Raw genomic sequence first — 24079 nt, 5'->3', positions numbered from 1 at the left:
GCCTCACAGACCTTGAGGGATAGCATGTGTGTTTGTTTTAAGAGTTGGCTCTTTATGGCTGGGATTTGTATGATATTGCGTAAATAGGCCAATGATTTTCAGATGGGTGGTTCTTTTGATATGGAAGTACTAAAAGCAATGTGTTGTGTATGTATGGATGCTTCTACGCTCACATCCTGTATTGAAGTGTGCATTTTTTGTGTGCATTTATCACCCCTAGCTCCAACAGACAACCTATTTCATTGAGGTATGATGTTACTCATTGACAGTTTTGTTGGCCTTATGGTCTTCTGTCAAAATCCCTACCTTGGACATTTTAGCTTCGGCATCATCTATTGATTATCAAAATAGTTGTTAGTTTTCTGACCGTTTCAGCTCTACTCCTTTGTGAGTCAAAGGTACTTAAACTGTACTCCAGCTTAATCATTCAAGTGAAAAGAATATTTATTTCCACAGAATGACAGTGTATGTGTGGTGATAACTAAATCATATTATGATGAATATAAGGATAATACTGCGAATTGTAATTATTGTGGCCAGGATAATCGTATCATGAAATTTTAATATGCCTGTTGTTAGACGACCAGTGTCATAGAAATCCAGAATAAAAAGAATAAAAATGTAGTGTGATTTTAAAGAAAGGAAGAACATGCAGGATATTATAAGATATGACTTGTGATAAAATACAAGCTGACTTTGGAAAACTTCAACCAAGCAACTTCTAGCTGGTTTTAGGGTTGTTGAGGAATTGTTTCTCGCAATATGGAGGATTGACAAGCTCGGCCAGACGGTGTTACCACCCTGCAGGTAGTGCTCTTAAGACTGTAACCCCCTGACAGCATAACAAAGCTAAGTGTGCTTGTTTCTGGTGATATGTTGTGAAGCCAGTGAGAGCATCTTGTCAACCTGTGTCAGTTTGTAGAGAGTGGGTGCGTGATGACGAGTTTATTGATGTGTGCATTGCAGTGGGCGAGTGTTTTGCTTAATTACTTGTTTTAATGATTGTATTATTTTTGGTTTATTCTGATTTACTCTCTCCACTGTCGGCTGTATTCTGTAAACATTTAATGTTGCTGACAGTAAAAATACTATTATACATATTTGTCTTTTTTTGTATATGGCACATAGAGAAGGGATTTATTTGTGGATTCTTTGCATGGATTTAAGCGTCACTCCATAATAGTTATTCCTTTAGCAGTGATACACAGTCAGCAGTCCAGTACAGCAGGGTATCAGTGGAAATCAGAATAATACTTTTTTTAAAAAAACTTATTTTATTGTGAAATGCGGTGATAACAGAACAAGTCCGGGCAAGTGCAGGGGCATATAAACAGACAAAAGATATATTATATGAAGTGACACAAAGACATGATATAAAAGTACAAACAGAGTGGGACACTGAGAGAGTGGAATTAAACAAAAACAAAGAAAATTAAAAAGGGGATAAAACAAGAATTCAATTTGATGTGTAAGCAGGACAAAAGGCAAAAAAGGAGATCTAGCATAAACTGCATATACAGATGGGTAAATAATATTTTTTGGATTCCTTTCTTAGAGGAATATAAACATGTCTTCCAACAAAACTCAAGTTCAGATATTTAGTCATTTAGTAAACACAAGCAGCCATACAAAAACTTTGCCTCAATACAATACAGTTTAGAATTTTAGTGTCGTCAAAAAGTAAGTAAAGAAAAGTAAAAATCTGAGCAAAATACAGACAGACAACTTTCTGTACTACAAACACATGACAATCCATGCCAAAAATGCATTATGGTTTGATATTCAGGTCATGTTATTCCACTTCCACATATTACCCATCTCTGACCCTGTGAGGGTTTTTGTCTCTAATTTTCTCTTCGAGTGAGGGGACGCCCAAGGATCAGTCACTGCTATTGATCTGCCAGCCAGCCAATTTGTTGTCAGAAGCACTTGACTTGTTCATTATCAGTTTCCCTGGCGAGGAAAAACATGAGCAGCCTTTCATTTCATTTGGATGCCCTTGTGAAGTGAAAGGGAAGGTGGAGAGGAAGAACGAGTCAGACAGGACGAGGAAAAGAGAGAGCAGATTGCCAATGAGAGCCTCTGAGTGGGAGGCAGCATAAGTTGGTTTGAGGAAAATTTAACAACAGAGGACAAGAGGCTGAGGCAACGTCTCCTCTGTGCTTATTTGACCTGCCATTAACCTGAGTGTACTTGAAGCCTGGCAGAGGCAACAGCACTGCTGTCGGATGTGTCCTTCAGCACTGGCCAGCTGAAGCTGCCTGCTGTGCAAGTTGGCATAATTTAATTGAAAAGAGTGAAATTTAATGTGACAAAACCCTGACTCATTCATCAATATGACTGATGCTACTGCTAGGTTAGGACAGCGATGGAGAGAGAGAGAGATTAAGAGAGAAGGAAGGGATAGATACATACATATTCACCAACACTGACGGGACACCTGGACAGTACCTGCAAGTTTGATCTATAAAGAGAGGTAAGAAGTGTTGAAAGAGAAAAAACAGAAGAGCGCTGATCCTTATTTGCAAAGATAAATTGAGCTACTCTGACTTATACCCCTTTCCGCCTAAAATTAGTGCATGCACACAGTATTTTCAAGCATGGGTAAAACCGCTAAATATAGGTACAGTAGAGTATATTCTCACTGCCAGTGAACTGACCGCTTTCTGTCAGCTTTTGGGTGCGTGTGTGGGTTGTTTTGTTGGTGTGTCTGTGCAACATCCAGACAGGCAGGAGAACAGGTGAACAGTTGACAGCAGCAGGGACAGAGGTGTTTGAAAACTTTTTAGTGGTTTCTTCTCTTGATATATCTCTCACTTATTCAGTATCTCTTTCAAACTTGGTGCAGATCGGTGTTTTAGTGCTGCTTAGGAGGAGATGGACTGTAAATTATGACGGTGCGTTATTGTATCCCACTGGTTAAGGGGCTGAAATTACCGTGTTTACCTGGGTGTTGTGTTTCCATCAATGCCGATCAGAGCTGGAGGCCATAAAATCCCATATCTACTGCAGAGTCATTTGACATTAAAAAGCTAGATGTTGGGGTGTCGGTGGATCAGTGGATAGAGCAGGCGCCCCATGTACAGAGGCTGAGTCCTCGCTGCAGCAGTCGTGGGTTTGACTCTGGCCTTGGCCCTTTGCTGCATGTCGTCCCCTCTCTCTCCCTCTTTCATACGTGTACCCTGTCCTATTAGATAAAGGTGAAATAGCCAAAAAATATCTTAAAAAAAAAAAAAGAAAAAGCTAGATGTTAGCAGGTGCTGTTTTTTTGTGCAGTGGGAATGAGGCTTCAGAGTTCTTCACTGGCTCAAATTGAAGCCCAGACCTGGGCCATATGTGCATCTTTCATTGAGACACTATGACTTATACTTCTCTTTAAGCTTAAAACTGAAAACGGTCCATGCCCATGTCTTCAGGGCCCAACTTGACTAAATCTGATTGATACTGTCAGACTTGGGGCCTCATTAGTGATACATATCCTAACTGCTTGTCCTATCTTATGTTTCAAAAACAGGACAAATCCTATTACAGAGGCAATTTGTAAAATCATGGCTGTGTCCTAACCTGTCTCAGACCTCCTATCTTATCTTAAAATAACGGTATACTAGGCAGTGCTTTCCTAAAAACCAATGTATAGACTCATACAAAAGTAATTTCTCTCAGTCATCACTCATGATGACCCACTGGAAATGTGTGGTGGTGTATTAGACTCTGCTCTCTCTGTATTTTCTTTTTTTCTTCTAATTTTGTTCCCGCACACAGCACACACATGAGGTTGAGACTTTATTAAAAAAAAAAGATAGCAACCAGGTGCCAGACTGCATCCAAGAGAATGCTAAAAAAATTGTGGACACGGTGCTGAAAAATGCAAATCAGGTGAGGCAAAACGCCAAGCGGATATAGCCCATCCCGAAACAAGAGTGAATCTGGGGTTGGCTTTTAGAATCACTTGTGACCAACAATTCCTGCATAGTATACATATAAGAAATTATAACAATGCCTATAAATTTGATTATTCAATCAGCACACAACATACTGCAGCACCAGAGTACAGATAGCTAGGGTGACCTCTGTGAGGTTGCGTGAGATGTATGATTTTAAAGACAGATATGCAACTTCAGTCTGGAAGTCACCCTTGACAAAAAAAAGTGCATTTGTCATCTATCTTACCCTCCTAGTAGGCTTCTCCATAGCTGTACATAGCACGTCGATTAAATTAAAAAGTGAGTTGTCACCCATTAACGTGCGGTCCAGGAACCTAAAAGTGTGACCATGCAGTTTGACATGTCTTTCAGTCATTATATTTCTCTGTTCATGTTGCTTGCCATCCTCATTGACATTGCCATTGAAGCTGCAATGATTATTTGATTAGTTGTCAATTATTAAGTTAATCTGCAACTAATATGATAATTAATTATTGGTTTGAGTAATTTCTTAGAGAAAAGAAGGTGGAATTATCTGATTCCAGATAATTAAATTGTGAATATTTTCTGGTTTCTTTTCTCCGTTTTGACAGTAGGCTAAATACTTTCAGGTTGTGGACAAAACATGACATTTGAGGACTTCTTCTTGGGCTGTTTTTTTTTTTTTTTGTTTTTTTACCATTTTCTGACATTTTATAGCAACTAATCAATTAATCAAGAAATATCTGTCAGAATAATTGACAATGGAAATAATCTTTGGTTGCAGAGCTAATTGCCATACAGACATGACAGAATTATTTCAAAATTTAGGAAAAAGTCTCTGTCATTATAATCCAGGTTTCCTAACTTGTGAAATCCCTTTGTTAGAACAGTTATGTGATAGCTAAATTTCTATCCTAAGATAAGATAGGATTTTTTTCCCCAAAATGCAGTTAGAGATTTTGTCACTGTAATACCAAAAATTCTAAATGTAAGCCTAAACTGAGATGAAATAACATTTAAAGCTAAAGAAGTTTCTGTAATTAGGCCCCCAAAGCTATATTTTGGCTTTATTTAGCCTTCTCCTGACTGTTTCCTTACTGCACTCTGTCTTTTTCCCACTGCTCACTTGATATTGAGTATCTGCTTGCAGCACGTGAGAAACATGAACATAGATGATTGGTACAGCCAGAGAGAAAAAAAAATTAAATCCATAATATTTGAATATGACCAAATCCAGAATGTGTCCCACAGTTCCCAACAAAGAATAGGGTTTCGCTTCGGCTCCAGTCATAGCAAAACTATACTGTATTATACTGATAATACATAATTATATATTTTAAACGAGATTAATGGAGAAACTTTCTTCCCCTTACCCTAAGATCAAACTTACTATTGCGCAGTGCGACCTATCCACAGTATATGAGATAATAGGGCAGTGTCCATCTAAAGTGCTGATGTAAGATCATTTCCTGGAATTACTAAGCGAAGGAGCTGACTAAACCGTAGGTGATGTCATAGTGACCTGTGAGTATCTATATGACTTCATTTTCTGGAAGATTGCAGCTTACATGCAACTGCAGAACATTTGCTGTTAATTAGGTGAATTTGTTTATCGCAGGAGGCTTGGGGGTTTCTTGTGCACTAGATCAATGTCTGTAGATCTACACTAACCTCTGTGTGTGGGCTTTTCCCTCCAGAGCGTCCAGTGAATGCAGACCAGCAGGAGCGGACGCTGCTGAAAGGCGTATTCAGCGTCAGGAAGGGCAAGTCGCAGCTGCATAAGTGGGCTGAGCGGCAGGTCATCCTCTGCGGCACCTGTTTAATCGTGGCCTCCGTCAAAGACAGCCTGACTGGGAAGATGCACATCCTGCCCCTGGTGGGGGGAAAGGTGAGAGTTCACTGTCTGGAGATCAGATAACCTGAAGAGGTGCTAACCTTTCACTGTCCTCAGGGTAGAGAACACACTACAGGCTGAGAGCAGATACACTGTAACAACACAGCTGGGTTGGACGGCTGCATAGAGCTCATCAGTTAAAAAGATGACTCACCACTGTACATGCAGACCAAAGTGTCATCTAAAGCAATGCAATCTTGACTCTGTGCTATGTAGGTCACAGAATATATACAACTAAAGACAATACAACGGATGCTTTTAGGAAACCAATTAAATTAGCTTTTTGTTGGCCTTTGATGTAAAATGGCTCTGAACCTCTGATTTCAAAGCTTTGAAGCAATAGACAGTGATGATTCTTTGTGCACATTACCACGCAGACACTAAAAATTAAAAGAACCTGTTCAAACTTTTAAAACTTCTTACGTTTTTTTAAAATATATGTGCAAATAAATAAACTAGAAATAAATTGGGACCCTAACCTTGTTTCTCGGGGACTGCCCATCATTTTGACAACCAACTTACGAAGCCCTGTCAGTCCATAAAATGTCCCACTGGACTGATTTCCCATTTTTGCAACAGCCCATTATCCCAAAAACCAATGCCAGTTGCTCCACAGTCCAGTCCAAAATATACACTCCCTACAGTTCTACAACCCAGTCACAAGAAATAAATGTTCACATTGTATGCTTCTTTAAAACATGGATACATTTCATTTTGTAGTGTTCAAACTTAACGTTTCTCAACAAGGCTGTGGTGAACGTAAAGTTTAGGCAAAAAATACTACTGGGTTATGTTTATGAAAAGAATATGTATTAGCTTAACACACTCATGTTTGGTGAAAAAGCAGAGACAGTTAAAAATACCCAAGATAGGTAGCTTCAACGCCACTGGGAATCTGAACTGAACTGCAAGGAGTTTGTATTTTTGGAGGAACAGGACTTTGCAGCACTGGGACATTTTTTAACTACTGACGCTTGTAACTATGGCATGGCACCATTTCCTCTCACTTTGTATCAACTGAGGGCGATATTTTCCCTTAATAATTAATTTTTTATGGAAAAAAAGATGCAGCTTACATTTCTGTGTATGTATTTTCTAGTGGTAAACCTCAATTGTGCATTCACAATCAATTAGTTAAAATACTTTCACAACTGTCCTCACTCTCTCTGGCTCACACACTTGAAGTGAACAAGTTTGCACATGTAATTTCAAGGGTAATTATTCATGGAAGAATGGTGAGATGGATAATACTGTCTAATGTATAATTGTGTTAAGATGACTGAAAATATATTTCTTTTACCCATATTTTTCAACAATGAATAACGATAATTATTTTGTGATAGCGTTATCTCCTCCAGTGTTCCTCCTCACTGTATCTGTGTCTTTGTATTGAGGTGGAGGAGGTGAAACGGAGGCAGCACTGCCTGATGTTCAGCTCAGCCGGATCACAGGCCCAGACATACTTTGTCAACTTTGACACACTTGCGGACTACCAGCGATGGCATCGGCAGGCATCAAAAGTAAGCAAGAGACAAAGAGTGTGTGTTCCTGTGCGTGCAGAACACAATATGTGTCTCCCATGTTTTCTCTCAGCAGCGTTTTGTTTGTTTCCAGTGAGTCCCTCTGGGCTTGTACTTAAATCAGAGATTAGATGTTGGAACAACAGTTGCCTTCTGCCTGTTGAGTCGTCCAATCAGAAACCGTTGCCTCTTTGAGTGCGTCTGATTGGCTCCACAGAGGCAGACTCAGCACTGTCTGGCATTGATTGAACAGCATACCTCTATTCACATAGTTTATCTTTTTCACTTCTATCCGAGTGCACTTCTGTTGAGTTTTATTTTTTTTCCACAAAGGCCCTCAGCAGTAGAGTCTTTGTTATATAAATCACTGTGGATTAGAGGATGCTAAATGACCCAATCACATTTAAATATTTGTGCTGAATGGTGTGTGTCTTTCAGAGAATCTATCCAGGTATTCACAGCTGTTATTAAAAAAAACAAAACAACAACATTGTTTCTGTTCTGCTCAGCTTGCTTTGTCTCTAATATCCTAATTAATGTCTGTTGTACTGCAGCTCCTTCCTGGAGCTGAACAGCCTCTGTGAGAGCCTCCACTGAGGCAGAGCCAGCATACAATTAGCCATGGAAGGAGAAAGCCAACAGAAAAAAAAAGAAAGAAAATCCAATTAGTTGCAGATTCATGCTAAGTCCAGGATCTCTCTCTACCATGGTGGTATGGATTACTGGGTTAGAGTAGCCTGTTAGTGCACTGTGTTTAGGCTGAGACTTAGACGAGAGGTTTCTATGGAGACGGGGGACGATGACTGATGAAGGTTTTTGGTGGATTTGGGCCAGTGTTTATGCTACATTGCATAAATCATAAGAGTGTGTGTCAGCAAGTACAGTTGTGGTTGAAAAATGCACTTGCAGGTCAGGACTTAGTACTGGAGTACAGGGATACAATATAGAGCAGCATTTCAGAATGTTTGTATATTTTTAATTGTAATGTATAATATAAATATAAAAATATGTTAGTATAAATACATTTATAGGAAATCAGAATATGTGGGATATACTGTAGGTTCGTTACATTTTTTAACTAATTATGCATACATTTTACAGTTAATTTGCAGTTGGTACAGTTTATTTTGCCACAGCACATTGTAATTGAATCAAACTTTAGGCATGTCTAACACAACAGTTTAACATTTACATTTGAAATTAGTTTATCCCCATTTTTGATCCCCATCTGTTGCTGTTTCGCAATCTTTTTTTTTTTTAAATTCTCCCCTTTATGTCCTAGTATGTTTGGGACTTAAAGTGGCCGCTTTTCCGCAATTTGATTTATTGGAATGCTAGATGGTGTGAATCATAATGATTTGTGCAGTGTTGGTGGTCTTTGTTCCCTGCTCTCTGTCTAGACGGCGCACTGGTGTATGAAAATATGCTATTGAGGAAATGTGCATTTTAATACACCACAAAAGAAAAAGTAGCGTTTGCTAGACAACAGTCACTGAAAAAGAAAGTATTTTCTTTAAAACAGGGGAAAAGTGACTGCTGTGTTAATATGTCATTTATGGTCTATGCTATTGTGCAATGAAAAATGCAATATGTGGCCTTTTCTGTTGACACAGGCTATAACTTTGGTGTGGATTCTGTATATAAGAATGTAGATGGTGTCAGCAAAATCCAGCCAATCACAATTTTATGTGATTTATTATGTGTTAAAGGGACAACTAACCCCAAATCAAATTAAAATATAAACAGCACTACAGGTAATGTAATGTAAAAAATGTATACTTTTTGTTTGGGGATTACATGTCTAGTCTTGACACCACATCAGCTAAAACTGTGTGTGCAGTTAATTAATTCAGTGAATAATATTTATTGTGTAACTAATTATTCAGTAATCATCACACCAGAATAAGGACACCCTCTACAGTTTTGAAAAAGTCAGAGGCTGCACAGCAGAGGCTAAAGTACTGCAACATCTCATCTCCTCTGTCAGTGGCATCATGAGGTTTTCAGTGTGACAGCTGACAGGACTGGAGATGTCAGTCAAGTGCTCCCAAAACTGGCTGGACTAGATATTCCTGAGGATTTTTTTTGAGTGCGGTAAACATGTTTTGAGGATATTTAGTATGATGTTAAACTGTGATGATGGCATATACACATCAGTAGGCAAACGAGAAACACTCAGAAATGGGATAAGTTTAGACGTGGTCAGCTGTGCTAGTTGGATAAGTTTGTGCACCTCACAAAAGCAGAGTGTCCTGGTTTCTTAGCTCAGTAAGAAATGATCAGATTGTACAGTATATATCAATGATTAAATTTAAGATATATATTTTTTTGGGGCGTTTTTGCCTTTAAATGATTGGACAGCACAAGTGTGAAGGGGGGAGAGAGAGGGGGGAGATGACATGCAGCAAAGGGCCTAGGCTGGAATTGAACCTGCAGCCTCTGCAGTGAGGACACAGCCTCTATGCATGGAGCGCCTGCTCTATCCACTGAGCCACGAGGCAGCCCATATTAATGATTAAATTTATGTGATGACTTATTGATAAAGGATTGAGAGAAACACAGTCACTGGTAAAATCACTGTACCTGCATTCATCCTATTTCATTCCTTTCCAAAACCACTGTCTTCTTTCAGTGTCCTCTATGCTCATCGTCTTTCTCGATCCCATTGCTTCACAATATTTCACAGTCACGATGTTTAATTACAAAGCAAATCATCTAAAACAGCAAAATTCTTTCGTTTTCTTTCATCCCCACTCAAATTCTTCTCTGTCAATATGTGTCCGTCGTCCCACTTTCACATCATTTAATTACTATTGTTAAAGAGGAGATGTTGTTTTTTAAGGGGCTGGCAGATGAGTAGTTTTGTGGGAGATGAGCAGTTTTGTCTTTGTCATCTCTAAAAGCAGTGACGTAATGTCACGCTCTGCTGAGCAGCCGTCCCATTTTCTGGGTTGCTGCACAGTGTGCAGCCCTGTAGTTAATGGAGGAGACTGTCCTCAGACTGGACTGGACGAGCACTGCTGGGTAGCCTGCAATGATGGCTGGCCTGTAAACAATCATCTCTGGGTTGATAGAGGGTCTGTGCAGCAACATTTTGTACAAGAGAAATGTGACACAAAGCTGTGTAAATGTACATTAACAGCAGTGAGAGTAGACTGAGATTTGAACAATGCTAAAACAAGCACAAAATCACACATGTAGATGCAATCACACACTGCTCCTGTCATACTCGTGAGGACATTGTGTGTCTTGCATTCAGTCCCTGGGGGCTTACTCTATCTTAGCCTACAACAAAACAGTTCAGCAGCATCACAAACTACAGCCTTTAAGCATTTTTAAAAAAAAATAAAATAAGCGCAACTAATAAACCGGCATCTCAGTGTATGTCTACATGATTGGTTGGACTAACTGCCTTATATTAAGTGTATCTGTCGCTCTCAAATTTAATTCATGACGACTGTGTTTCCCTTGAAGATAAACTTCATTGAACTGGAAACTGGGGCATTGTCTGTCTGAGGTAATGTCTTGGCGAGGCAGCTGGCTGCTTGCGTAATGTGAGGCCAATGTAGTCGCTTCCTCTGTCTGTTGTCGCAGCTCACTTAACTCTGCTGTTGGATGTATTTGAACTTGGACTTCACCACAAGGTGTGAGGTGTAAGGTGGTGGCCACCTGATTGTGTTGCTCAAATGCTGGAAGGATTGCAAGCCTGCAAGAAGGAAAGGCGTTTTATTATTTTGATATGATGAGGCAAGGGAGATTGATTGGATTAGGTCGATGCTGATGGAGAAGTCCAGTAGGTGATTTGAGGGGGGACAACATCCTCCTTGTTAACAAAATGACCACAATCTGCCCCCCTCGTTAACCTGCCATTCCTCTCCATCCCCCGGGGTCCGAACCCAGATGCTGTCCTAGCTAGACCCAGAGCTGTAGCAGATAAATTATGGATTATTATATTTTGGTGGAGCTTTTCTATTTTAACGTGCGCAACATTTGTAACACTAGATTAGCGACCAGAAAACTCACAGCATTGTTTAAAGGTACATTTTGTAAGATCTGGACATAATTTTAATTTAAACATTCAAAAAATGAACTAACCCTTTCAACAGAGGGTGAAGAAGTAATACCTTTGATGTTATGTCAAAGATGCCCATGTACTGTTTTGCAGAGATATCCAGTGCTAAGCAGCCAGGGATGGCCAGGTTTACCGAAACATATCTTTGGTGTAACTAATGACATCACAAACTATAGGCTTACAGTTATTTAAAAGCTAAAATACTTACCCCAGTTTGGTTGGACTGGGTGGCTGGATCTTACAAAATACACCTTTAACCCTTTAAAACCTGGAGCAACATCACTTTTTTTCTGCTGCTTTCAGACACCTTTTACAAGGATTTAAAACTTTGAGCAAATTGGTGTAATTTCTTTCAAAAACATCGGGAAAAGGCAATGAGCTACTTGGTTCCACAAAATTACAGATTATCAACAACAAAAAAAGGAAAAAATGTCCACAAACTATATTTATTATTGAAATTATATATTCAAAATATGTTACAGAATATATAGTTTTCTTTTTAAAAGTTTTAGCACTTTTTTCTGTTAATTTCCTTTTTTTTTGTTTTTGTTTCTTTTATTTCTTCTTCTTTTTTGTGCTAATTTTCATATAACTTTTTACTGATTTGTTGCACAATTTTGGGTAATTTCTTGTTAAGTTGCTCGTTACCTTCTTCCCTGTATGAACAATGCGATATGATGTAATGCCTAAGTACGTAAAGTTTCTTTTCTTAACTCTGTGTGTGTCTGTCTGTCTCTCTCTGTGTGTATGTGTATGTGTTTGTGTGTGTGTGTGTGTGTGTGTGTGTGTGTGTGTGTGTGTGTGTGTGTGTGTGTGTGTGTGTCTGTGTGTGTCTGTGTAGGTGGTGTCTCAGACAGTCAGCTTGGTGGACCTGTCCTGCTACAGTCTGGAAGTAGTGCCTGAATATCTGTTTTACAGTCAGGATATCACCCACCTCAACCTGCGACACAACTTCATGAGCCTGCAGGGGCCTGGAGGTCTGCTCAACCTCCCCAGGTAATCACACATCCTTAACATGAAGAGTTTTACACAGGCATTTTCTAACAGGGGGATTCACAGTAGGAGTCCATTAGTTAGCAGGGATCATGGCCATGCGGTGGAGAGTGTCTTCCCTCTGCACAAGAGAGTCTCTGGTGCAGGTTTGGGTGCTATTTTGTAGCTGTGCTCTAGCCTCAGCACACAAACTCTGTTTTATAGTTTATTTTCTATGAGCATGCAAACAGTGATCCACAAGATGTGCATTTAATTTCTCTCTGCGCACCTTGTGCTGCTGCAACCTCTCATTTGTGTATTTAGAAAGAAAATGCATCAATAAAAGTCTGTGCTCTGACCAGTGTTGTGACTCACGGCAGCCACCTCCACTCCTCACAGCACCTTGGGGAACAGGAGAAAGGTGGAGTTAATATGGCAGATCTGACTGTGCATCTGCATGATATCACTTTATTTATCACAGCCCAGTCTCTTTGAGATGAATTGCAAATGCTGTACAAACACATTCATCAGAATTAGGATCTATTTCTATTTAAATTGTAAACAGCCAGCTGATACCTCAGGAGGTGTCGACGTATTTGATGAATGAACAAACACACTCTTTAAACTGTCTTCTTTTAACGTAGTAGATGTATGACTGGCCAATCTAACTCTGGTTACATCATACACTGGTAATACTAATACTACCAGTGGGGTGATTTGAATCTTTTTCTGCATGAACAATGTCTTTTCTTGCCCGCTGAGACACTTACTGATTTTTACAGCTGCTTTCAAAGCCATCTTAATAACACTGTGCAAGCCTGGAGCCCAAATAACATCACAAAACTCCCACAGTGAACTTGTGGGGAATGAATCTACAGTATCTAAATTCCTCAAGGATTGGTGTTCAGGCTCAGCTGATAGTTAGTTTCACGTTTCTTCTTTTCATTCAGATTTGTTGTCCACTGCATTCAGACACAATAAGTAGTTCTGCAGGCAAGACAGTGCACTGAAAATGTGGACCACTGACCAATGTGGTCTTATGTTTCTTTTGTTTTAAACTACTTTTGATGGCTGTTTAGGGATTAAATGAAATGCAAGCACTCTCTTTTTCTGTACGTACCTTTTATCTGGCACTGAAACTCACAGTTTTGCACTGGTCCAGTTTTGCAAAGCCTCCACCACATGCACCCGCAAAGGTCTGGTCCGGACTGAGCTGTTACCCGCAAATATCTCCAGCTCAAATCCCGACCCTGCCCCGGCCCCTTAATATATGTCCCGCAACCTGCAATTAACCCTTTGAAACCTAGGGCAATATCACTTTTCTTGTGCTGCAATCTTTGAACCCTGAGCAAATTGGTACAATTTCCTTCTAAAACATGGGAAAAATAACATAAGCAACTTGTGAAGAAATGTTTTAAAAAATAAATTGATTGAGAAAATTAATTTTAAAAAGCTAGGGAAAAATATCTTGGGGAAAAGAAAGAAAAAAGATTGGGAAAACTATATGATTATCATGATTACATAGTTAATGTTATGTTTTGGGTTTTTTTTTTTTTTTACACTTTTGACAGGCCATTTTTTCTCACTTTTTTCTTCTTTTGTTTTGTTGCTAATTTTCATGTAATGTTCTTGTGGCTTTTGTTTTCCTAATTTCTTACTAATATTTGGGTCCCTTCTTCTTTCGTTTCTCATAGCCTTTCTATATTTTTGATAGAAATCAAGCCAATTTGCCCAGGGTTCAAAGGGTTAAACACACAGGCTACACAGTGACTTACGTTGCAGTGCTTTATGCTTGTGGCTGTGTGTCTAGCCTGCCGCTTACAAAAGTTAATTCTTATACAAGCAGCAAAGCCACTGACAATGTTATTCTCACAGTCTGATTATACCAAACCTCCCCCAAATGTCCGACTTGGCCTTCGACGTGGCTGTCAGATCAATGACGTCCCATTATTTGGCCAAATGTGAATCTAGAGGTTGAAGATTGTTTTTGCAGGTAGTCACCAAAAAAAAAAAAAAAAAAGCTAGAGGCTGATGAAGCTTAATAATAATAATAAGTATATTAGATGTTGAAAATACTGCACAATCATTTACATTTCTTATTACTCTAGAAAAAAAGATTCATCTGCAGCTTGCCAACATTCAGTGTGCTTGTACCTATTAATTTGTTTATATAAATATGTTTTTTTAAATCAAACCATGCTGAAATATGTTAGAACAGTGTTCGATCTTAGCAAAGTGACATCAGACACATCCAGGTATTTCACTCTATGCTGGTGTTTGCTCACTGTTACCACACATCTCCTTTCATGATATACGTGAAAATTAATAAGGCAAATGAATATAGTCACACTGAATATAGTCAGTTTGGTAATTTTTTGAGGTTGTCCATTCTGTCCCTTCTCTCTTTAGGTTTTCTCAGCTGAAGAGCCTGAACTTGTCTCACAACCGTCTGGGTGTGTTCCCTGAATGTGTATGTGAGATCCTTACCCTGACTGAGCTCAACCTCTCCTGTAATAGTCTTCACACCATCCCCGTGCAGATAGGCAACCTTCAAAGGTGTGACACAGTGACACACATACACTACATGCAGTTCAGATCAGATCTTTATTATCCATCAAGGGGAAAATTGATCAGCAGTAAAGTTAAAATAAATAAATAAATAGACATAACATACAATCACAGCAGTAACACAACAACCATGAGGATAAAAGAATAAAAATAATAAAAAGAATAAGATCTTCCTGTTTAAGTCACCGTTCAAGCTAAAACGAGATCCAAATTGAGTGCATTAATTGCACAGGGAATTAAAGCCTGTTGCTTCTAACCCTGGGGAACCTGTATGTCCGCCCAGAAGGGAGAAGAGAAAGAATATACTCTTCTCCCTTCTGGGCGGACATACAGGTTCCCTAGGGGAGGGTGATCAAGGCTGACCAGTTCAACCTTTGGAGTTAATGGCAGTACATAAATACAATAGTTAGGATATGCATGAACAAACAGTTCACAAAAAAATATCTTTGAGTCACATGAGGTAACCACAGTAATTAGTAAGTAAGTTCATCCTGTGGAGCTGCTTAATGAAGGATGCTACTATTTATACCACTCTTGAAGTAAAAAGTGACTGTTTCCTCCTCTCCATCTTGCAGCCTGCAGACGCTTTCTTTGGACGGAAACCACCTTATTTCCCTGCCTGAAGAGCTGGGTGGCCTGTCCCAGCTCAACAGCCTCGGGCTCTCCTTCAACAACTTCCCTCACATCCCTGCTGTGCTGGAGAGGTTGAGTGCGGTGGACAAGCTGGCCATGGCTGGGAACAGAGTGGAGAGTCTGGAGTTGTGTACTCTGGCCAGAATGAGCCACCTGAAAAACATCGACCTCCGGTAAGAGGCCAGGCAGTAAATAAACAGCTTTCTGCCTCAGCACTTCCTTGGCGTCTTCCCTCTCTTCTGTCTTCGTTGAATCAATGTTAAAATATCATTGTAATGTAAAGGGGACCCCTAAACACTCTCAATCATATATATATATATAATTTAATAATTTTATAATAATTATAATATATAATTTTATATATAATATTTTTTTCCTTCTGGCATTGGCAGAAAGATAAATGACACAAACACTAGTCTGGACCTTAGCGATTCTTCCTTTCCTCCCCACTCCTCAAAGCCTCACCTTTTTTATTAAACATTTATTTATAGACGCCAGGTTTGTTGAACACAAATACCTTTTTCTCCTTTGCCCTGCCTCACATCTGGGAGCCACCTCTCACATATTTTCTGACCTGTTAACACCGACCTCAGGAACAGCTGGGGGATAAGTGTCTTGCTCAAGGGGAGCTATTTGGTGGGTAATGAGTGAACGCGCTACTCATTGATTTTTCCTACCAGTCTGAGGATCAAACCAGCAACCACTGCTCCACCCACAGCCAGCTAATAATTCAACCTTGGGAGTTAAGTTGCGGTTTGGCAATGGCAGACTATATTTATAAGGGCAAGGTGCATCTGTGGTGGATTAGCGGGCTGGCAGCTCTCATAAAAGAGGAAGTGTTGTTTATTAACAGAATGGATGGGGTCAGGGAGAGCCTGGATCTCAGCAGAATTCTTTACTTTTTTCTGTCCACCTTGGTTTAAAAGGTAGAAGGCAAAACATGGGTAGACAAGTTTTACAGAAAAGTTAATTAATGTTTTCAATAAACAAAGGGAAAGACAATTGAGTAGCTACAGTTTATCTTGATGTTGATGTTAGATTATGTTAGATTTTCAATGAAACCTGAAGGATTGATATATGTCAACTGTCATTTCCACACTGAATGACCTAAAAGATTGCTGCTATACCTCTTAATATTTCACATGCTCATCAGAATAAAAGACTTAAGGAAAATACCATATTTTTTCTGTATTTTGGCCTAAGACAGAACTGCAGTCACATATTACGCAATCAAAAATTTAGGGGACACATTTGTACTACTATTATTCATTTCTATATTTCACAATAATTGTGACATTTTCTCAGTAACGTCTAGTAGTAGGACATTTCAGAGTTTCTTTACTGTATGGTTATATTACTGTGGGGTTCCCATCTTTGTCACCTTTTTCTTACCCCTGCTTATATATATATGACAGAAAATAAGGAAAAGTGTAATCACTAGCTGGCTATCTAACATTCATTCAAGACCTCCTCCTGTACTTAGCAGAATAACCACTGATATTTCATCTCTTGTGCTCCCTGTTAAATACAGGTTGAATGGGCTGCGCTTGGTGAAAAGCGAGAGTCTGGAGGCAGTGAGCCAGGTGACCCAGCTGGACTTAAGAGACAATTGCTTAGGCTCACTAGACCTGAGCTCCGTCTGCAACCTGGAGACTCTGCACTGCCAGCGCAACCAGCTGGGGACACTCACACTCAGCGGTTTCACACTGCGCATGCTTCATGCCAGCAGCAACCGTGAGTCAAACAGAGCGTCAACTAGCTGATGTTATTGCCTCACTGAATGTTTGTCTGTATGTTCAGGCCCATCTCCCAAGTGATGCACTCATCTTATGAACGCACACGTATAAACGGGCCAGATGTTTAGCTGCTGATTGCTGCTTTTTTCTGCCCGCAGGCCTTACAACAGTCAACATCTATCCCGTCCCTAACCAGCTGACACACATGGACCTATCGCAGTGAGTTCTGGCTGAGAATAAGAAGTTACTGTGGTCTCTGTATTCACAGATTTATTTTTTCAACAGAGGCTCTGATGTTTAAAAATAGTACCTTTATCTTAATACTCATTAATATAGTTGTGCACGGTGCTTCATGGAAGTGTAAATTAATTTGAAGATTGAACTGGATTATCGATACCCAACAAAAGCAAATACTCTGTGGAATCTATTCAGTGAAATGCATGCAGAAGGTAAAGATGCTAAATAAATGCAAAAAGGCCCTAAAAAGTAATCTTTAATGCTAAATTGACCTTTCCTGTTAGATACATGTCTACCTTTCAGGATGCATCAGTAAAAGATTTGAGAATTTAAAAAAAAAACCTCACACAGTGAAATATTTTACTCTACATACTGTATTTTTTGTGATACATGTTCATAACCTGCTGTCTGTAGGCCTGATTTGGTACAGTAAACTTGCAGTAAGTCAGGGGTTAAATAAGTCATCTTCTTTTTTCAAATAACCTGCCAGTTTTCTAGTCAACCTCCAGCACTGATTGTGGACGCTTGCTGAATGTATTTAAATGCAGATAGAGAAGGTTTTTATACTTAAATAACCCTAGAGCATATTATTTTGGCCTCCTGTTTGCCACAGTTACAAAACTGTTAACTCATCTGCAATATTAAAAGCAAAATGCCAACTCCGCTCAGTTTGTGTGTTTGTGTGTGTGTCTTTCTATGTGTGTGACTGTGTGTGTGTTGAGACAGGAACCTTTTGGAGTACCTTCCAGACTGGGTGTGTGACTGCAGAAAAATTGAGATGCTGGACGTCACGCACAACCTCCTGTCTGAGCTTCCTTCCAGGTCACTGACCTTATTCTGTCATTAATCCCGCACCTTTTCTGTTGAAATTTTACTTTTATGTTGCAAAATTTGCATGTGTTCATCCTTGAGTAATAAACAGTTTGTGTCTAGAATTAGAAGATCAGGTGTCACATTATACATGGTCATGCTTTTTTACTGCTCACTCTGTTACCAAACTGTTTTACATAATGTCCATCTTAGGCATTTGTTCTGGTCGTGGAACTGTGGAAAGAACAAGGCACAAATAACAGCTGGTATCATTCTCTTTATAAAAGACAGTATCCGTGTCTTTTGGTGGCAACTGTAAAATATTGCCTTCCTATAGTGCTTGGCTCTGAGTCCCCATCATTCACTGCCAGCCCTCGACTCTCTACACAGGCATTTGCATTTGAATGAGACGTCAGAAAAGCTTTTGCAAATGAGATAATATTCCTCTATCCACTGTACCCACTCATGACTTCTGTGATGTTTCAGGAGAAAATAAAAAGCCGCTGTGCTGGTCTGTTCAGGCAGCCAAGCTGAAAAGGTCATTGGTGGATTACTTAGCATGGGTTGCCATTTCTTCGAATCCCCCCCCCCCCACTCCCCAACCCCCCACCCCACCCAGAGACGATGTTCTTTGGTTTGTTGCCTTTTTGTTGGTGTGTTCTTTTTTTCCTTGTCCTAATCTGGCTCTCTAATGTCTCTTCTGGCCTCCGACAGACTGCTCAACAGCTTGAGTTTGAGAAAGCTGCTGGCGGGGAACAATCGTTTGCAGAGAGTGCCTGACCTACTTGACCACATCCCTCTGGAAGCCCTGGACCTCCAGCACAACAAGCTTGCCGAGCTCCCCGAGAGTCTGTTTTACAAGGCCTTAAAGTGAGTCTCTTCTCTACGGATCTTTATGTTTCCTTTTTCATTCTGTCCTCGAGACTGACTCATGTCTTAAAGCAGCTGGTTACTCTGCTTTGAAGCGCTAACCTGCAGTGTGTTCCCTGTTTGGTCGCAGTTGACAGTTATCACAGCTCATCGTTTTGGGGATGAATTCTCGATTGTATGTAGGGATTGTGGTAAAGATCAGTAGAGCATTCCAAAACGTAACTGGAGCTTAATTTGCCCTCCTATTTCCTGTGTGGTAAATCTCTTAACACCCATTAGCAGTTCAAATGGCCTAATGTACTTTACAGTCTCTAATGCAGAGACATAATGGCAGCGGCTGCTGTGTGCATGATGGGTTTCCTGATATGCTGTCTGAGAGCTCAGGATTGATGGAAATGATATATGGCTATAGAAACTAGGTTAATAATAAAGTGACACTCAGGGTTTCCATGGTCATGGAAAACCTGGAAAAGTATTGTGATTTCACAATCACATTTTCCAGACCTGGAAAAGTCATGGAATTAGTAAAAATTATTGTACGTTTTGGAAAAGTCATGGAATTTTGTTGTGTGTAATGAATTTTTTTGTGGATAACCTTCCACAAAATGAAACATAACAGCAAATTTCATTTCTGTAGCTGTCGCCGCACCTTAGTTCTAAAGTGCATCGATGTGTGACAGTGTTTCGTTTACCTTCACGTACATTTCTTATTTTTTCTACCCACGTTCCATCTCTATCTGTCCTTATGCATGTGAGCTAACTGAAATTATGTCTGAAGAGAGTTTGACTCAGATGTGCAGGGCTAGTGCGAAAAGGAAAAAAAAGATATTATTGGTCCTTGAAAAGTCATGGAACATTTATTCATGAAAATGTGTGGGAACCCTGGACACTTTTCACATATTTCTGGACACACATAATTCCAAAAAGCCTCCAGGCCAGTGAAGTGTCAACCGTCTTGTAATGGGTGTGGGTTGCAGAGATATCATTGCACTTTAATAATGTTGGACTCTGTTTTCAACAGCGTGACCAGGTTTACTCCCTCGTGTATCACAAGGACAGGTTTTAATACTGTTCAGTATGTCATACGCATAGACAGTGACTTACAACATCAATTGCATAAGAACCAGTGGAGCTCAAATGACACTTCCTCCTCTTGGTGCAGGTTCAACAGCATATAGATCAATGTTCCACTTGCAGAGATGAATTACAACAGTCTTTGTTTAAAAGTATCCTCTTCAGTACAATGAAAATAAGAATGGAAATGAGAAGAGAAAAATCAACCTTTAACCCGCAGCTCAACAATCTACATTTATCCTTCCATTTACATTACAGCATGTCCTATATTCTGTACATAATAGCTGGCTTGCACTTTGATACTACACCAATACTGTGGGTGCAACTATTGTTAGAATAGTTTAATACTAGTCATGCTGCTACAAACACCTTTACTGAATTTCATCGTCATTGGAAATTATTTTGTTTACTGATTTTGTGAATTTGAGGTGGTAATTTGTAAGCTTTCCAATAAATATTAAAATTAACCCCCACTGCCTGCTCTTAGTCATTGTCCCAAAGTACTTTTAACAAAATAAAAGCACAAATACAAAATAATCAACTATTTATGTGCATAACTTTACAAACCTTATCTAAAAGCTGGAGTGTTGGACTTTTCTATTTAAATGAGTGCCTGTTGCATTCAAGTCCTTACCAAAAGACTTCACACGGTGCTGATTAAGCATGTGGCCACCAGAAAAAGGTCTCTATATTTTGCAGCATACTGGCGTTGTGGTGTCTGTGGCGACTTTCCTGCACTTGGAACACGGGAAGTGATGCTTTTTACACCAGCCAGAGTTTAAGGGAGCATAGCGTTAGCATTAGCAGGAGGCGGCGAGCCCATAGCGACAGAGGAGCAGCTTGGAGTGAGCGTCTGAGGAGGCGTCTAGGAAAAGTTTCTGGAGTGGCCCCAGATAGAAATAGAAACTCCATGTTCAAAGGAAGTATTAAAGTCAAAATAAGGAGCTCACCGGCAGGCATACCACCATAAATGCATTGACGGTGGTGGTGTAATAACTCTTACTGCCAGAGGGGGGAGACAAAACTTTTGCACCACAGCTTTAGATCAAATTATATGTACGATTTCTTTATAATTCACTTTGTTGCAGTGAAACTAATATTGTTATAAATTATTTTTTCCTCAGTAGAGATATCAATACCACAGAAAAGATGGGAAGAACTGCACTGATCAAAAAAAGTGACTGTAATAATCTGGACCGTCCATTTGCTCACATTTAATTTCTGCCCTAAAATGTTTTCTGTTTGTACAAAGTTACATTTGATAACATTATTTGTTGTGCTTTTTAACTCTTTGAAACCTGAGCAAATTGGTTTGATTTATTTAAAAAAATGAAGAGAAGGCAACAAGCAACTTAACAATACACAGCCCAAAAATTACAAAAAATAAAAAAATAAAAAGAAAAGGGAATACATCACAAAGAAATTACCTAAAAATAAGCAGGAAAAAAAACAAACAAGGGAATGACCTTTAAAAAAATGCTTAAAATGGAAAAATGGAAGTTTTCTTCTTTCTTATATTTTTTCTGCAACACAATTTTAGATATGAAATTATTATGATTTTTTGGATAATTTTCTACTAATCCTCCCCCTTTTTTAAAATTCATTTTTAGGTAATTTTCTTGTCATCTTTTATTCATTTCTTGCAATTTGTTTTTGAAAGAAATCAAACTTATTTGCTGAAGTTTCAAAGGATCTAAACGCAGTACAAGAAAACTGATGATGATCCAGGTTTCAAAGGGTTAAAAGTGATGTATCTATTGTTTTTGTATGTCATCCCTCCCAGCTTAAAATACTTAAATGTGTCAGCCAATGCCCTGGAAAGTATTCCTCCCAGCAGCCCGTCAGAGGAGAGCCTCAGCACACTGCAGGAGCTCTACCTGACGGGGAACAGCCTAAACGAGAACTGCGGCGCTCTGTTGGTTGGACATCAGAACCTGCGGGTGCTTCACATCGCCTACAACCAGTTGCTTTCCTTTCCAGCCAGGTGTGTTGGGCTTTCATGTAAATTTAGCGTTCAGAATATTTTTTGTTCCACTTGTTTAGATAATTGTATTTTTTCCTTGTCATGTCTGTGTGTCTTTAGTAAGCTTAGTAAACTGGAGCTGCTGGAGGAGCTAAATCTAAGTGGCAACAAGCTGAAGACTATCCCCTCCACTGTGTCCAGCTGTAAGAGACTGCACACCCTGATAGCACACTCCAACCAAATTACTGTCTTCCCAGAGATCCTCAACCTGCCTGAGATCAAGGTCAGACTTGTTCTGGTTTTATGTGCCTGACAAGTGTGTGCGTGTGTGTGTGTATATGTGTTCAATTACGTTCAGCCTTTATCAGCTCACAATGTGTTTTGTACATTTGTAGCTTGTCGATCTAAGCTGTAATGAGCTGACTGAGATCCAGCTGCCCGACTCGCTGCCTGCCACTCTGCAAGAGCTGGACCTGACAGGCAATAGCAGCCTGATGCTGGAACACAAAACCCTCAACCTCTTCAGGTGAGTCATAAAACCCAGACCAGTTTAAAATAGTTACTGCTGAAATTTGTCAAGCATGACAAAAAAAAGCACTTACACTTTGGCTTAAGATTCTGTAGTTTTCTGGTCAAATACTGAAAGGAAATCTCATAAGTAAAACATGTAAGAATATAATATATCTGTTTTAGGAAATGGTTTACATATGTGTAGCTTTTTCCACAATTCCTTCTACTTTATCTTATCTGTTTTTAGTCACATTACAACCCTGAAATTAGATCAGAAATCCACCACAACAGCAGGAGACTCACAGAGTGCCTCCACTCCATGGAACCATGGTTACTCTGAAATGAGCGGTCAAAGGAACAAGTGAGTGCTGATTTGTTTTGTTAGTTTTCATTGATTGTTTGTGAAAATAAAAATTTAGTTTTCTTCAACTGCTGATAGTATTCATCTGAATTGCCATTCAAGTAAATGAAATGAATACATGGGTACTTACTGACTGCATTCAAATGCATAAATATTCAATGTTTTGCACTTTTCCTGAAAAACACAATATTCCTTGTAAGCTGTTTACATGGCTAATAAAAATGAATGTTCCACTAACATTTCTGTTTACATACAGCCATGCATATTCTGATTAATGTCCCCTAACATGTTGTTTATTATATCAAAATATAAAAAAGCGTAACAGTTGTCACTTGTGCCATTTTGCTGATATGTATCAAAATGATTTGCACTGGTAGTGTACTTGTGCAACTGTATGAACATCTCCCTCTTTTATCCCTTCAACCACCTTGAAAAGTTTTGCAGTATTCATGTATATCCAAAAACCTATCAATATCCAAGTCTTTCATAATGATAACCAAAAAAAAAATGTGGGATTTTCTTTTGGGCAACATCTCTACTTTAACTGTTGGTCAGTTGATTTGTGTACAGCATATATATGACAACACGCAGAGCTGCCCTTAACAGGAAAGAGGCAGTGTGTCGCAAATTGCAGTACAAACCCCGACTGAGATGCATATTCTGAATGTGCTGTATTCATGTGCAAGGAATGCTTCTAAAACTTGAATAACATCAGCAAAAATCACACCATCATCACCAATCATTTTAGATTAAGGTCTAAAATAGAATATCCAAACAGAATATGCTGTTTACATGAACTGTTGAAAATTTGCGACATTTTTCATATTCTGAATAACTGTTAAATATCTGTATGTATTTAAATATAGTCATTATTTAAACACAGATGTTTTACCTCAGTGAGACATTTAATTATTCAATCAATCTCTTCCCTCTATATGACGTTGTGAGCGTTAC

General features: G+C 39.3%; 1 protein-coding gene across 2 annotated transcripts in view; it reads left to right on the top strand.

Annotated features, from left to right (window-relative positions):
• Window positions 1–24079, top strand: part of phlpp2 (PH domain and leucine rich repeat protein phosphatase 2) — a 59029-nt gene that overhangs the window by 24824 nt on the left and 10126 nt on the right. For both annotated transcript variants that reach the window (XM_088077759.1, XM_088077764.1), the window contains 13 exons: window positions 5603–5793; window positions 7194–7319; window positions 12233–12387; window positions 14773–14919; window positions 15507–15737; window positions 17096–17298; window positions 17459–17519; window positions 18264–18359; window positions 19062–19217; window positions 22075–22275; window positions 22375–22537; window positions 22650–22780; window positions 23012–23125. In XM_088077759.1, the coding sequence (XP_087933885.1) occupies window positions 5603–5793; window positions 7194–7319; window positions 12233–12387; window positions 14773–14919; window positions 15507–15737; window positions 17096–17298; window positions 17459–17519; window positions 18264–18359; window positions 19062–19217; window positions 22075–22275; window positions 22375–22537; window positions 22650–22780; window positions 23012–23125 (1975 nt within the window). The remainder of the gene's footprint in view (window positions 1–5602; window positions 5794–7193; window positions 7320–12232; window positions 12388–14772; window positions 14920–15506; window positions 15738–17095; window positions 17299–17458; window positions 17520–18263; window positions 18360–19061; window positions 19218–22074; window positions 22276–22374; window positions 22538–22649; window positions 22781–23011; window positions 23126–24079) is intronic.

The sequence above is a fragment of the Plectropomus leopardus genome, chromosome 1 (assembly GCF_026936395.1).
Source record: "Plectropomus leopardus strain MGB_pleo_1.0 chromosome 1, ASM2693639v1, whole genome shotgun sequence".
Classification (NCBI taxonomy): domain Eukaryota; kingdom Metazoa; phylum Chordata; class Actinopteri; order Perciformes; family Serranidae; genus Plectropomus; species Plectropomus leopardus.
The sequence above is the reverse complement of the archived record's forward strand: the minus strand, read 5'-3'. Positions and strand labels throughout refer to the sequence as shown.